Genomic DNA, 16,840 nt, shown 5'->3' with positions numbered 1-16,840 from the left:
TGAGAGAGTGGAGTGAGAAAACTTGGAGTAAAACAACCCTGCAGACACCGAGGTCAGAGAAGGAGGATGGGGAGGAAGTGTTTCCAGGCACTGGAGCAGAGATTCCCCTGTAGCCCATAGAGAAGACTATGGTGACACAGATTGTCCCCCTGCAGCTGATGGAGGACCATGGTGGAGCAGACATTGACACTGCAGCCCATGGAGGATCTCAGATTGCAACAGACGGATATGCTCTGAAAGATGCTGCAGTCTGGGGAGAGCCAACACTGGAGCAGGATCCTGATAGGAGATGTGGCCTATGGAGAGGAGTCTGTGCAGGGGCTGGTTTTCCAGCAGTAACTATGGCCTGCAGAAGATGCAAACTGGAGCATTTTGTTCCTGCAGGACTGCAGCCCACAGGAAGGGCCCATGTTGGAGCACTTTGTGAAGGGCTGTATTCCATGGGAGGGACCCCACACTGGAGCAGGGGAAGAGCATGAGGAGGAATAAGCGTCAGAGACAAGTGTTATGAACTGACCATAGTCCCCATTCCCTGTCCCCTGCATCACTCTGGAGGAGGAAGCCAAGAAGTTGGCAATGAAGGAGTGAAGTTGAGCCTGGGAAGAAGGGAGGGGTAAGGGGAATGTGGGTTTAGTTTGGGTTTTGTTTCTCACTATCCTACTCTATTTTTAAGTGGCAATAAATTTATATTCCCCAAGTCAAGTCTGTTTTGCCCATGACAGTAATTGGTGAGTGATCTCCCTGTCCTTATCTCATCATGAGCTTTTTTTTCTTACTTTCTCTTGCTGTTCTGCCAAGGACCGAGAGTGAGAGTTGCTTGGCGGGTACCTGGCAGACAGTCAAGGTTAACCCACCACAGCATACTACTTCAATTTTAAAATCATACAGCTTCTGTGAAGTCCTACCATAGCCTGCTATTCACTCATTATACTTAGGAGTAAGACTCTGTATCATATTGTCCATATATCCATTATTGGTGTTTCACTAATTTCCTAGTGTTTTTAAAGAGTTTCAACTTGTCAGCATCTTCCTGAAGTTGTGGACTAACGTTCACTGGAGCTAATCAATATCTACTTTCATGCCTGCAGAACAAGTGTTCCATCAATGCTAAGCTTCATCACCTCTTCGTCAAAGCTGGATTATAAAAGAAACAAGTTTAAGGAACAGAAAGGTTGAAAACAGCTTTCCTCTGATACTCTGATCTTCTGATAGTTAAATAAATTTTACAAATCTAACTCAGCTGCCCTTGTAAAGGTGATACACATCTTATCTTCAGTGAAGAGAATTGAGATCTTTCTTGAACTTGTTCATAAGCTATAATACCTGCAATTGTCTATATACTTACACAAGTTATATACTGGTACCAGTCAATACAAGCAACTCCGCAGAAATTTCGCGTTACATTACTGACACTGTAACCACTAAGTTACATTTGTAAAGGCCCACCATTTCTGTAGTTTAAAACTAGTATGCTAATAGACACCCTATTCTCCTGTTCAACCTACCGGAAAACACTTCCAAGTCTACAGCTATTTGGTTTTGCTTAGGTTTAATTAAAATTAACAGATAAGCAGAAAACAACTATGCAACTCGTGGATCTATGGACTGTAGTAAAATTACTGAGAAACAAGTAGTTTTCACCTTTATGTCTATTTAAATAAAGCTATTTGCAGGAGCTGAAAGCAGGTACTTCTAATAAACAGAAGGATGGAATATTAAGAACAGGAGTAAAAATCCCCTGCAGGCTGTTTCTGTATATAAATTGCAACACAGTCATGGCAACCTGAAGACTATGAAGAGAGGAACAAAAGCTCACTCTTTCTTTTCAGTCTTTAGAGCTGACAAGTAAAGGGTAATAATCTTGGAAAGCTAAGAGATATACAGCCTTTTAGAAGCATCTGGACAATACAGCACACGGAAATCCTACATACCTTCTGAAAACTGAGCAGGACACAGAGGCTTGATTCTTCACTCAATTCTGCATACTAACTTTGGTGGTGGGACTTCCCCTCACCCCAGATCTGTTCCTGATAGGTACTTAATGACTGAACTGCCTCCACCTGGTAACTTTTTCTGACTCTTTCAACAAAGAGCTAACAGACACAAGCATTCAGCTATTCTAGCAAGTTCCATGCATTGCACAAAATGAAAAGCTGATTTTTTAAAAGAGCGATGATCACGAGTAACAAACAAAAGATTATTCCAGAATAGACTTATACAGGACAAGCTCAAAGAAACCAGACAGGCAAAGATAGTGTTGGAATTTTTGTCAGTATACCAGTAACAAGATTTGCAAATTGAATAATTTCTGGGTCTTGTTACTTAAACCATCATAACTAGAATTTTTCTTTAGGACACTCTTGAACAAAAATAATGCAGGACTATGAAAATTTTGTAAACATGGCACATTGTCCAGTATAACTATTCTCTGCTTTTTTACAAAAAAAAACAATGCAGACTGCAAATATGTTTTTTATAATATCAAGTACATCAGATAATAAAATTTTATAGAATTACTCTGTTGAAAAGTTGAGACTGAGACTGAACTTGGTAACAAAGGACACAGCATGAGTACATGAATTTGAGCAGCCAGTAAAAAATTTCACCTGTGATTGACATTGTGTCAGATACCACAAAAATATTTTCCTAAATAAATGTGTATCTTCCCCTTCTCTTTAAGAAGTATGATGTAGAAATAATATGTATAATTTCTCCAAGTTATTAGAAGAATAAGACCTTCTTAGTAAGAAAAGTTACTTGATTTATGTAGTAACAAGCAGATTAAAGTGAGCAATATATACATTTATGCTTAAAACTATTATTATTAAAGTAGAATCATAATCACAGAAAATTTATTAAACTAATTGCTGTAGTATGCAAGTTGAAATTATACTTTAAGTTTTTCTTCTATCAATTTATTTTCCTGTTTAACAGAGTAGTGTCTGTTGAAAAATAAATCATCTTATTAGGTAATTAACTGGCTGGAAGGCTGGGAGACCAACTTACCCAGTAGGAAAATTTAAAATAAGGACTGGTGAAGAACAATGAACAACAAAAAAATGTTTGACCAAACAGTAGCCTTTTGTCTTTCATTGCTTCAGGTGCATTTATTAAATATTTGCTGCATTTTCTATCATTTTCCACAAATTTTAAGCTGATTTGCTCTGATACACCACTGTATCACAGACTCAAGGCAAGGTAACAATTTATGTAACATTCCCTGCTGCTAAAGTAATTTAGCTCACCAAGTATAAATCATAATTTGGACAAATGCTGCCAAAATTAAAAAAAAAAAAAAAAAAAAGGATTTTTCATTTCATAAGCATAAGTCAACTGAGTTGCAATTGCCACGACTCTACAATTGCCACGACTCTACTACTATGAACTAGGAATTTCCAAATGTAAGAGATCACATGTTCAATTATTTTGAAGCCGCTATGATGTTGCTAATGGGAAGACAGAAAAAACTCATTCACTTTAGCACTGAACTTCAGATTCTCCATTAAGCTGAGCTATGCCTCCACTGACTTTTGCAGCATTTTTGTGTTTAACAATAAGACCTCAAAGCACCAACTGGCCCAAAAAGAGGAGGGAGTGACTTGTCTACTGGCAAATACAAGCCAATGTAATGCCTTCAACGTCCCCATCACCACACTGCCTACCATCCCGCGGATTGAGTTCAGATCTCAAACACGTTCTGAGCCTCCTGTAGGAGGTCTCAAGAATATCAACGACAAAACCTTCTGTCAACAATGAAACACTAAAGGATTACAATAGAATTAGTCCATCTTCACTACAGGACTTTCTGCATGATTACTCTTCTGCACGCTTCTGAGCTATCACAAGCCCATCTTCGCCACAAAATCCAAGGTTACTGTTTTTGAATATAATTTGGACTTAATTGCACATAATAACTTTGGAATAATAATTAGTATTAGAAGAAAAATCATCAATATCCAACTAACCAATAGTTATATCCATTTACCCATTCCCACTCTTGCAGAGAAGAAAAAAATCAGCTTTGTATACAGATCCTGTGCAGGAGTTTATGTAGCTCTGGTACTGTGAAGGCGGGGTGGGTTCCCTGACAGATTTGTTAGTTGGGCACCCACATCACTAAATCCAGAATCCCTTCACACAGGACCTCTTCTCTACAATAATCCCACTCTGTGCCAAAGGCCAGAGTCTATCGCCTGGCTGATGTCCTCCATTCCCCACTTGTTTAAAATTTAAAGACGTTCATGCTGTGACCCGCACTGCACATGACAGTCAACACTCGCAACACAATTTCATTCTTTCATTCTCACCTCCCCCTTAAAGCTCTCTGTTGTCACGATGCTTGGATAAATTGCCAACAGTAAGGGTATTGCCGTGTGGTGGCCAGAATCCATCAGGCTGACCGAGAGTGCTTCATTCTTTTCCTTCACTCACCATCTGTCTGTATCCATCTCCTATTATCTTAGGCTGTCCTTACAGACTGTATGCTGTCTGGGGTAATAACCATCTTTTCTCATTCTCTATCTGTAAAAACCAGCATGGAGTTCTCCTCCATAGTTTTTATTAAAACAATAACAGTGGAGCTGTTCAATACAGATTTTGTAAACTTTGGTTTATACAAAGAACAAAAAAGGTCAGAGAATGAACAAAAAAAAAAACAACAACAAACTACATCCACTTCTTCCTATCCAGTTCTACGTTCCAAGACTTCTCTCCCCTGTTCCAGAAAAATCAGTTTCTCAGTTTCCAAAAAAGCATACATTTAAATATACATGTTAGGTTATGACTGTAAGAAAATATTTCAATATTTCTCTTAAAAGAACACAAGCCCTACTAATTCAACACAGGAAAAGTTATTACATAATAAAAACCATCTATATGATTTCACTGTAATTGACATGTTTTGTAAATGACCCAAAATATGCAAAGTCTTCTCTCTGAAGGGCAGCTGGTCATTTAGCAATACAAAAGAAACAGAGCATTTTTAGAGGGACATTTTAAGTACTCTCTGTCACTAGTTAAATATTTTCTCCCATTTTCACTGATAGAATAATCTCACTACAGGTCTCATCCCTACTTGCCATCTGGAAACACACTCTCCACTTAAGCGACTGACAGCAAAAATAAAACCGGGACCCTTGTTAGTTCTCTCAACACTGACAGCACAAGCCCACGACCCCCTCCTTTCATTCCTACACACTCAGACCCTTCTTAGGACTGACCCACAAGTAACGTTTCTTTTGTTTGTTTGGGGAGGAACTTTTTCATTTAGCCCTACAATCACTATCAAAGTAAACTGACTACATTTTGCCTCTCTTCACAGTAAAAAGAGAGAAAAAATCCAATGTCCTAACATCACTTTGGCTTCAGAGCGGTCACCACAAAAATCACACGCTGCAGCAGCAACTTGCGCTTGATTTTTCTCCCTAATTCTGTGTCACCTCCACTACATCACGCTTTCATCCTGCACCTACCACTTGGTAGCTGCCCATCCTATCGAATACCGCAGCCCTACTTGGGAAGGGAAATATAAACCGCCAGGCATATCCCAATTGAAACATATGTCATGTGCCCTAAATTAACAAGCACAAATACTGTATTTACAGGAGTCGGGTATCTCCTCAGTTCATCACATCATGTCAGTGCTGTCAGCAAAGGGGAGTGGAAGGTAGGAAAGGAACGAAAAGGAGCGACGGAGACACAACGCGAAATAAATATTCAACACGCTCACAAAGTGGAAGAAATTTAATTTAGAAACCAATTAAATATTTAAACGCCTCGTCACGCCGGGGTAGTTCACGCCGGAGGTGAACCGGCTTTCCTCCTCCCCGGGCTGCAGCAGCCGGCGCCACGCGCCTGTCACCCTCCCATCGCCAAGGGGACGGGGGTGGCACGACCCCCGCTCCCCGCGCCCACCCCGCCACCGGCCGGACGAGGCAGCCCCGCAGCAAACGGCGGGGGAGGACACACACGACCCTGCCCGGCCGGGGCTGCCCCGTGCCCACCGCCTCAGCGCCGCGCCGCCGCCGACCGTTAGGCAGGGACGGCGACCGTTAGGCGAGGACGGCGACCGTTAGGCTGCGCGCGCCCCGCCCCCCGCCGCACCTGGATGTAGTTGGTCTCGCAGTACTCGGCCACCCGCTCAAGGTTCGTGTAGCTGTCGAACAGGGCCCGGCGCCCCCCCGGGATCTCCTCCTCTAGCAGCATCTGCAGCTCCGCCATCTTCACATCCTCTCACCCCGTCCGTCCGTCCGTCCGTCCGTCCTCCTCAGCGCGCGCCAGACCCCCACCGCGGCGGGGGCGGGGCGCGGCCGGGCAACACCTCCTGCGCATGCGCACGCCCCCACGCCCCCCTCACACACACACCCCCCGGTGCCCGGGCTTGGCCTGGCCTGGCCTGGCCTGGCCTCCGCTCCCGGCCGGAGACGAGCCGAGGGGAGCGGGCCTGGGGCGCTCCCGCCTCCTTCACCCGAGCAGCTCGTTAGAAAAGCCGCTGAAACGAGCGATTCCTGCATTATCTTCTCTTGGGGTTTTTGTAACGGCTGTTCGCGGGGAGGTGCACAGCCCCCACACTCCTGCCCCGGTGTCCACACACCGGTACACTCCGGCACCGAGTGTCTCACCGAGCGATTGCCCTCGGGGTGTCCCCCAGCACTGGAGCTGGCACCAGCCGCTGCTGCCCAGTGTTAGTCCCAAGGGCCAACACCAAAAAATGATGTGTGTTTTCCTTTTAGGAAGCCTTAGCTTTTTCTTTTTCCCATCATTTTATATTAATTTACTCGATAGCAGCTTGCTAGCAGCGCCCTTCCCAGAGCCACGGGTCTAGCACCACGTCTACTGATACCACTGGAAGCTTTGTCTTTGAATACAATGGGATCTAGGGTCGGACCCTCATGCTTTTAATGTAGCTGCTGCTCAGCTCTTCTGATCAGCAGAGGAAGAACAAAATGTTTCTTTTGTGCAAATTCCATCTGAAAAGATGCTATTGTACAGGGGCGAGAGGAAGGGTAAATTCTCAGCCGCCAAGGAGTCAGCTTTTCAACTTTTAACAGAGAAAAGCGTATAATGAAGGGTCAGCAGAAACAGAGGAAGGACAGCCTCCTGGCTAATGCACAACACTATAGCTGTGAGTTAGGAGCTCTGTTTGGTCAGTTCCTGGCTTTAACACTGACTTCCTTTATGTCCTGGGCAAGTCCTTCAGTATCTCTACAATTGTGATGAAAATTCCCACCCGTAGAGGAACGCGGAAGGCTTTCCCACTTAATTCCTTCACCTGACCCTAAAAATAGCATTTCTCCCACAAAAAACCCCACAAAACCAAACCCCCAAAAATGTGACCAGCCCCCAGCAGAAGTGTCCCAGCTTTCTCTAGGGCAGCTCATTTGTCTCTTTGAAATCAATTGCAGCTGTGATTACTTGCTTCACGTTCCCATGAGGCTCCACAGAGCTCCTGCTGCTTCTGCTGTAGCGCAGCCCTGGGTTATTTGACATCCCTTACATACTCTGACTCTGCAGCCTGATGTTTGCCCAGCCTTCATGTTACAGACCATTCTGACTAACTAGACAAGATCCAGTGCTGCTGTCCTTGTTCAACAACCCAATACTATGGGAACAGTTGTTCTCATGCCTGGAAAGCTGTTGCAAAGGCATCCAGCTAGATATGCCTGGCCTCCAGGTGACTTCTAGAGTTACAAACAGATTGCAAACACCTGGTGGGGTCAGGCAACAAAGAGGTAGTTTGGGGGCCAGTCTTTGTAAGTTTCTTTCCTTAAAAGAAAAAAGAGAGAGAAATTCCTGCCCTGGGGAATGTCTGCCTGGAGACATTTCCTCTTAGCTTGCTTAGTTCTCCCATGTGAAGGATGAGTCAGGCAGAGTGTTCATTATACTGCTTTAAAAGCCCTCATGAGCAAAGCATTTTTCTCCCATTTTTAAATGTGGGCTAAAATTCACAACTTTCAACAATGTGATTGTGTGTTTTAATTTCTCTTTAAGCAGCTGAAGTGCCAAGGGTAATCATATTTTACAGCTGTGGTAGCCTTAATCTCACAAAAAGGCTTAAGAATCACAGAAGACCCTGCTAGAGACCCCCCCCTGCAGCTCTCCACAGCAGGCACTGGCACTCCCTGCCCCAAAACGACCAAGAAGTGTCATGCAGCCTTGCTCATGGTGCCCTCTAGCCCCAAAGTTTATAAACCATGAATCATACACCAAAAAATACTAGTTTTGCTGCAGTTAAAGAATAAATCCTGGTTGTCGCCCCCCCTGCTGATTGCTAAAGCACCTTTTGAGAGAACTGATCTGAGCCTTCACAGCAAAGAAAAGCTGACCAAATCAACTCATAAAGGGCTGCTGTACAGCGTGGAGCTCCAAGCTTTGCCCCACGCTGCCAAGAATCAGCCATGGCCAGGCCTCCACCTCACCCTAGGGCATGCAAGCTGATGAGTAACACCTTCACACTTCGGTAATGGGCCCCACGCTCCCTCCTCCACAGTAGCTTCAGCTTGGACTCTGCTCACATTGCATCTGCTGCCGCTGCAGTTCCAGGGGTTGTTCACACCCACGCTCCCAGGACTCTTCCTTCACGTTTGCCCCATGCTGGAGGCAGGCTGAGGCTTTCCTTCTCTCTTCATTCATTTGCTCCTCAGGTGTGAAGTCAAGCTGTCATTTGGCAGCTCCCCAGTAAACCTGCATGATCTTTCTCTTGGCAAAAGGAGAAAGCTGTCAAGATATAAAGAGGAAGGTTCTCCAAAGATGCTGATAGGAGTTTTAACTTGGATTAGCAGCACCAGACTGTAGGGAGGGGAAACTGTTAATTGTCTCATCTTCTCTGTGTGCTTTTGGGTGCCATCAGGGCCTGCTTTCATTGGAAACCTGCAAGAGCTCATCTGCTCTCAGATCTGCAATCAGCACCACCAGCCTTCTCACAGGGAGCTCCCACCCTGCGGATCAGGCACCTCTTGACCTCTTGGTGGCCCTGCCGGTGTTTTTTAGGGTGTAAGAAAAAGCATTATCTGAAATATGTGCACACAGCTGTTCACCAGAGTAGCTGGACTAACCTGCCTGCATAATTAGGTGCTTGTTATCACAGCATGTTTACATTTTAATAGGGTACTCTTTTGTGGATTTAAATTTAAATATGAAGAGCCCTCCTGTCAGAATAATGGCCATCCTGTAATCCTCTGTACACATACCAAAAATAATTAGAAATATTGTTTAAATTAGACCAACTGAATCCAACTACCACTTCCCTAAATTTACATAAATGACTTTCCATCTGTCAAGTGATGTGTTAAACTAATTTTAAATTTTTATACTCCCTCAGTGCTAATTACAGCATTATACACTTTAACTTTTCCAACTTTTTTTTAATCCTTTTGTGCAAGATTTTTCCTTAGATCAATATCTTCAAGACTGGGAAGCAAACTCATTTTCCACCTAAACATGCTGTTCAAACAGTCACCAGAAAATAGAAAGGCCTGTATCTAGCTGGAGACTCCACATTAGAGGTTGAGATCCAAAAGCACAGACACCGTTATTCCTCCAAGTTCTCTCACATGCATTACGTTTTTACCTCTTTGGCCAATCACCCAAGGGAGTGCCCTGCTTGCAAAAACTTGCACAGACAAGCAGATCCTTTGGTCATGTGCAGTCTTGCAGCTGGGCACTTTGTGTGCATGTCCCACATGTCACACTCTGAATTATCAATTCTTAATTAGAGAAAAGTAATAATGGGGTAGCTCAAAGGCCACGTATTTTTCGCAACACAGTAAGAAATCACAGTCAAAAACCTCTTCCATTTTCTTTGCTGTATGGAAAACTGAACAGCACAATCACCACATCAAGGAATGTCAGTAAACATCCCATTTAGACAGATGACCAGGTCAGATCTCTGACAGACCCTGCTGCAGGTTTTCAGTTCACTTCTGTAAATAACTTTGCTCTAGTTTTATGAGGTTTCCCATTTCTGAGCATTTTTCCCCTTTTTTTTTTTCCCCCCACATTTTGTAAATGGTAGAAACAAAAGCCGAAAATCGCTGTGCTTGCTGCATCACATGGAGCTGAGCAGATTTGCAGATGGATAAACAACAAAGGACTCTGACAGCAAACATACGGTCATGTGTACAGACCATATACAGAGGCCCATGCCTTTTAGCCAGAAGGTAACATTTACTGGAGGGGTGAGGGAGGAAAGGAAAACTGGAGGATTGAAGAAAATAATCTAACTGAAATATGTACCTTCACTCCTTCAATAAAGCCAAAGTCGTGCCATCCTGCTTGTTTCACATAGTATCTGGATCCGCCTCTGGCTGACTGGTGGGTCTTTGCCAGTCTCATAATCCAAAGCTCCTGAAGCAAAGGGCAGTTTATTTAACTCCCACCGCTATCCCAGAATGCAGCTCATACACGGCCAGTGCTGCAACAAATGGTATCAGGATCCCAAGGCGTCTTAAACACTCAAGCTCCAGTCCTCACTGTAAAACAGAATGAAAAACCCACACACTCCGCAGCTGCACATTCTCCTCCTGCTTCCTTGGGCATTCAGCTATTTGCTGGGCAATCAAGACGGTAACCACAGATAACCTCTCTGCTTATGAGATGCTGCCTCTGGGTAAAGCACTTGCTGCAGGAAGGGTAGGAGGAATGACCCATAGGGTAGTTTACATCTCATGGAAGCGCTGGCCCTAACATGGCTATTTTAGAACCAACTCAGCCAGAGGCAGCGATGATTGACACCTGATACCTCACAGCACCTCCAGAGAGGGACAGGACATGCTGCAGAAATTCAGATTGTTCTAGGACATGTCTCATTCCAAATACCAAGCTTTTTTTCATAGGAAAACAAGTTTTCTCTTGAACTTTATTTCAACACACACTGTGTGAGAAGGACAGAGCCAGTATAGGGGGAGAAACTCTCTGAGGGAGGAAGAGGTCAAGCTAAATAGGAAAAATAATGATCTCTTTCTAACATTTCAGACTTAAAAGAAAACAGGCAACAAATAGTCTCAAAGAGAAGCCAGCACAAAGCACAGTTGCTCATCAGTTTTCCTCCAAGGGTTCAAAGGACAAAGCTTTCAGGGAGGATGGGGGGAAAGAACCTCTCTAATTTGTTTTTCTTTCCTGCCAACCTTCCAACCTTGATTCCTTCTCAAAGATGCCAACCCAGACCAACTGCCACTCCTTTCCCACCCTGTCCTGACTTATGTGGAACCCCCCAGGAAAGGTGTGATACAGCTGCTGAGGAGATAGGCCCTGGAGGGTAGATAGGAGAGTTAATGCTCCACTACAGCACATGGGAAAATTCATTCTCTCTCAGCTTATTGATTCCGGTTCACTACAGACTGGAGCAGATGCTACTGGCCTATTTATGCTTTTTTTCACATTTTCAAGTTTGCTTTGCAGCTACGACAGTTAGAAGCATTCTCTGAGGTCTTTGTTTCTTCCTGTATGTAATTACAGTTCAGATCTTTAGGTACTCGCATAACTCCAGCAACTTGCACCCCCCTCCCCGAGCTTTTTTAATCCTGTCCTGTTTGTAATCACGCTTTTACCACATAAACCACTTTAAAAAGCTTTTTATGGCCTTGCACATTCTTAGGAGCCACCAAACAAATGTGCGTTGTTCCTGGAATTATCATAACTCCCTTGCATGGGAAGGATAATAAATCACATCTGTGAAGTCATCTTTCCTCCTTCTATCATGCATCTGGTCATGAAGCTGTGAAGGATGCTCCTTTTTGCAGAGCTTTTGTTCACTATCACAGTTTGCATCTCTGTCCTTCTCCTAACTGCTCTGTCCTCCTGCTTGACTAACACAAGGGAGAATTTCAGCCCTTTCTCTCACCCACAGCTATTTCTGACAGTGCTGGTAACAGCACAAATCTCAATGATGCTGTACTGCCTAACAGGAGATGGAGACTGATGGCTCCCCATCAGTCGCAGCAGCTTCACCCACCTCAGCCTGAATCTGGTTTGACAGAATATTTATGCGCAGAAGGCAGCCAGGCCTCCCTGCACTGTCTCCTCTGAGAGGGAGCTTAAAGGACTCATTTATTTCAAAGGCAAAGACATCTCTGAATTATATGAGTGAGCTTTTAGCAGGAAAGAGTTAGAGCTTAAGCTGTTCCCATCCTGCTACAAACTAGTCAAAATGGCAACCTCTGCACCCTGGAATATAAGATAGGACCCAAATGACCAACAATGTGTCAGCACGCAAGGATGGATCTGTCTCATACAGGCATAAGGAATTTTTTTTTCCCATCTCTGTATCTTTAGGACTGGGCTTTCCAGGAAACACAATGCAGGAAGGTGTTTGCACCCCTGTTTAACCTATTTTGCAGATGCCAGCCTTAGCTAACAAGCTTCCAGTGGGTTAGGGCTGAGCTGGGTGTGGAACCGGGGTGTACAGCAGCTTGTGACATTGGTTTCTAGAGAACCTACGGAAATACTGCATCCCTATTCCCCAACCCTAGGGAATGGGACTGCTGCAGGAGACATCCCTAGCGTGGGGCCAGAGGTGGATTGCTGGAAGGCCACATGTTGGTCACCCTTCACCTAACAGAGCCTGGGGTTGAGCCATTACTGAAGGAGAAATCAGGCTGAGCTCTGCTGTTCAAAGTAATCAGACAAGTCTGTGCAAATCCCTGGCCTCACACAGAGATTTATTTCAATCAGGTACACCAAAGCAATTCATCCTCTAAACAGCCTCACTCCCCGTTCTGTGTGCTCACTACCCATGAGGCCCAGCTACGCATTAGTTCCCCTCCTTCCCTCTCTGCGCTTCTCTGCAGCATGTATTCGCTAAATATAATCTGACAGCTTACTTTCTCAGGTCCACGGCCGCAACACCCATGCGTTGCTTCTCTCTGCCAGAAGCTCTATTTTACAAGTCAAGTCGTAGTCTCCCTCCCAGCTCATCTTGCATGAGGAATGAGCACATCTTTGTATCCTCTCCCTTTTCACATCCATCGCTGATGTTGGAAGGGGCTTGCACAGCCATTTGTGGTAGCAAATCCCTCAAACACCTAGCAGCCTCAGAGCCATGCAACCAAGAGTTAACTGTTCTGGTTATTTTGCAAATGCCAGTTAGCCCTCAGCTCTAATCAGTTCATCCACTTCCACTACATCCAGTTTTGGCTTAATTCTAAGTCTCTTTGAAGACATCACACATGTATAATTTCATTGCATAAGGGGGTTTTCACTTACAAGTTGCTATTCTTCAGTAACCTTCTGCCTCACCAGCTTCAAAAGGTGCCATATTTCTCCAATGTACACTCATTGAAATGTCATTGAAATCTGATTTCTAGTTCTATTACCTGACCTATTGCATACCAAATCTCAATGGCCTATTAATTATTCCAGAAAAATCTGGTTCTTGTCAGTATATGTGACACCTCCAACCAAAGGGCTTGTTTAGCCACTTGCTACCTGTAATCCTTGATTCAGGAATCCAGAGTTCATTAGAGTATTGAGTGTTATTTAAGTATTTACATCACTACGATAAAGAGATTATTTCAGGGCACAGACTGGCTATCATCTCTAATATGCAGAAAGAGGAGCAGAGGAGCAAACGTATACAGCTGGTGTACTTTTGTTCCTCCTCTGTTCAAGCTGTTTTTATCGAGAAGAAAAAGCAGAATGGAGAAATCCTTATCTTAAAAAAATGCCTGGGAGCTCAGTGAATTCAGCAGCTCTTTGGATAAAATACCCGCAGTAGCCTTCCCCCTCCCCTGCCTCCTCAGGAACCAGCAGTATTTCTCACAGCTTTCCATTAACTACTTTTATTATCTGAATGTCTGCCCACATGAGTAATTGAGTGAGTCACATCAGCAAAAGACTTGGTGGAGTTTTATGAGGAGGCTGCACTGTAAAATTTTTTTAAATCACAGTTTAATTTACAGAACGAGGATTTTTAGCTGTGGTGACAATTTCAAGACCAGTGCTGCAGCAGTGGGAGAAAGAAACACAGAGGTGATAAGGATATCCAGTTCTTGAGGGTAATTGAGAAAATGTGATTGCTCAGCTCAGTTTACCACACTGGAACAGTACAGCTATAAAATATATAAAGGCTAATGCAGGATGTATGTTTTGCAGTATTTTTACCTTTACTATGTAAAAGTCACCACCAAGTCTGCTCAAGCACAAAAGATGTTCACTTGGAACTATGGTGTATATATAGCAACAGAACCCACCTAGTTATTGCTGCTGCGATATGAAACGGGAGGCCTGATTCAGCAAACCCTCTATATAATTTCCTTTTTCTTTGCATTATGGCAATACTAGACTTACAGAGACATCTAGGCATTTAAACAGCCAAGTAAGTGCTTAATGGGATGTTCAAAATCCTAACACCTAAATGACTTCCAAAATTTGGTTCTAATGACTGAAAGCCACAACTAAGATTTACGTGCAACTCCACTAGGCCAATATATGAAAGTCAGTGGTATTCAATGCAATCACACACTATAAATAATAGTCACAGGCATACAAAGGTTTGCAGGCCCAGGCCCACACTTGAGGTCAATTTAGAGCAGTCTGGTAGCAAGCAATCAATTTGCTCCTTCCTTTTACAAGAACAATACCATCGAATCAAGGCACAGACTCCCGCAAATTTAATATGAATTCTGCACAGTGGAAGGACTTAAGTGCTTCAAACACCCTCACTGTTCCCAAATATCTTGCTCACCAGTAAATGTGGGGCAGCTGCAACCACTGGTCAAGTTGGCATTCCTTCCTATGCGATGGTGTATTCTTGGAGGCATCCCTGTCAGCTCCAATTAACTCACATGGCTCGCTCCTCTCCTCCCAAGGCATCTTTTCCCCATTCAGACTCCTGGAAGAGCTTGAAAAGGCAGAACAGCTACCTTAGAGCCAGGGCAGCTACCTCAGAGCCAGGACATGTTGAGAAGCTGATCTGCCACACAGCGGGCAATCTCCTTTCTCCTAAAGCAGGACAGTGGCAAGTGGTAGCCAAGCTGCCAGAAGGCAGGGCTTTTTTGTCTGCAAACTGTATTTGTGGAAGTTTAGACTCATGTGAGAACACTCACACATGTTGCAACAAGGCATCAGTTCACTGCCCCACACAACAGCAATCCAGTTACTGCTGTCTAATGCCCATGGTGCCCCAAACTCCATCACTGTACCAGACTGACTTACGAGCAGCCAAGGATGGAGTAAGAGTCAGCTTGTGACATACTGGATACTGAAGGCTGCTGAGCAGGTATTGAGGTTGCTGCATTTCTGTTATTTAGGCATCACAGAGTTCCTGCATCTCCTGGGGTTCAGCTGTAAGGCACATGCATGGAGCTACAGCATCAGTGTGCAGCACAAAATACCTGTGGTCTTAAAGGAAGGGACGAAATAAACATGATATATGTAATCAGTAACTCACAGCTAACAAGCCCTCTATGAGTAAGTCAGTTGCTTTCCAGTCCAAGAAACTGCAAAGCCAGAGTACGCATTTTCATGTTAGTGCTGACGTCAGGGCATGAATATTATTCCCAGAATTAAAAATAATATATCTGACAGCAGTGAATTCCAATAGAGGATCCAACAGCAACATGAAAAGTGCAGCTTTTTTCCATACTGCTGGTAGGCTTTATCACTGAAGACGCAGGGAAGTTGACAAGGGTAATAAAGTCGCCCAAACCATGACATTGCCTTAGCTGGATCTGAGTATTGCCTATTCTGTATCAGGCTCTTGGCCAGTATGAAACAATACTGCCAAGTGCCAATTTCCACACTTTGACAATATGACAATATTTGACAACACACTTTGAACTTTGCTTTTTCAGACACCCTTGTTTCCTTCCCCTCCCTCACTCCAAAAAATAAATGGCCAAATATGACTTACTGTTTTTCTCTTCCTGTTCCAACAAACCGATTTTTGTTCCTTTCCTGGATTTGTGGCCTAGGTGAAATTTGGTCAGGGCAAGAGCTTTAATGCGTGAATAGCACCTTCTCTTTTAGATATGACTATTTGTTCCCTCCCAGTCTTCCTTCCCCAAGGCTTCTGAACACAAAGTCCTTGTAGGAATCATTTAGTCTATTGCTGAAACACAGCCCCTGGGCCAGGAGACAGACAGCGCTGCTGGAGCACACCCTTTCATCAGTTAAATTAAAGAACTGCATCCAGCTGATGGCTGGGCCCAGCAAACTCTCTTCTAGCGAGGATACCCGGGGCCTTCTGCCGTAAAGCTCTGAAGGGGAAGATGATCGCTTTACCCTTGCTGCAGTGTCTGAGTCATTACTGAGTTGGAAGCGACTCTTAAAAAAAAAGCCTTTTTCGGTGAGACCAGAAAGTTGGCAGCCAAGCAGGCACAGCATTGGATGTCTCACTGGCAGGCTTGTGACAGAGCTGACCTGCCTAGATGCCAGCAGGGAGGTGGGAGCAGAGCGTGCCAGTACCTGTGAGTGGCTCAGCACTGCAGCGATTGGAGCAGAGAAGCTTCAGAGAGATTCAGAGATGGCCCCAGCACTGATACCCCATATAAAGAGCAAACATTTCCTGCCTAATAGCGTCACTGGAGCATCACATGCCCACCTGCAGCGACGTTTCACTGTCGTTGAGGCAACTGAGACACATTTTACCTATTTCCTCTGCCCTTTCCGTTCTGCATCCCCTCCTCTTTGGCCAAAGCAAAAGGCCTCAGGTAACTTATCACCACTACTAACCCTTATCTGTATGTTAATTATAATTAAGATTTTGCTCCAAGTTACACTGGTTTTAAGGTGGAATCCTGCAAGATTTGTCCTTGTGACTTTTTACTGGCCTAGTATTGATCTATTTAAATTACTTTTCCCATTAAAGAGATGATCAAGTGCTTGTGCCAGAGATATTGGTGCA

General features: G+C 44.2%; 1 protein-coding gene across 11 annotated transcripts in view; it reads right to left on the bottom strand.

Moving 5' to 3' along the window:
• Nucleotides 1-6,265, bottom strand: part of ABI2 (abl-interactor 2) — a 65,707-nt gene extending 59,442 nt beyond the window's left edge. For 7 of the 11 annotated variants that reach the window (XM_014954319.1, XM_014954323.1, XM_014954315.1 and 4 more), the window contains exon 1: nt 6,103-6,259. In XM_014954319.1, the coding sequence (XP_014809805.1) occupies nt 6,103-6,219 (117 nt within the window). In that variant the 5' untranslated portion in view covers nt 6,220-6,259. Of the gene's footprint in view, nt 1-6,102 lie in introns of all 11 variants that reach the window. The other 4 variants (XM_014954313.1, XM_014954317.1, XM_014954316.1 and 1 more) reach the window with 1 other exon arrangement.
• Nucleotides 6,266-16,840: the final 10,575 nt, after the last annotated feature.

This window comes from Calidris pugnax, unplaced genomic scaffold (genome assembly GCF_001431845.1).
Source record: "Calidris pugnax isolate Ruff unplaced genomic scaffold, ASM143184v1 scaffold103, whole genome shotgun sequence".
NCBI classification, from domain to species: Eukaryota; Metazoa; Chordata; class Aves; order Charadriiformes; family Scolopacidae; genus Calidris; species Calidris pugnax.
Note: the sequence above shows the minus strand (reverse complement) of the source record. Positions and strands in the feature narration are given on the sequence as shown.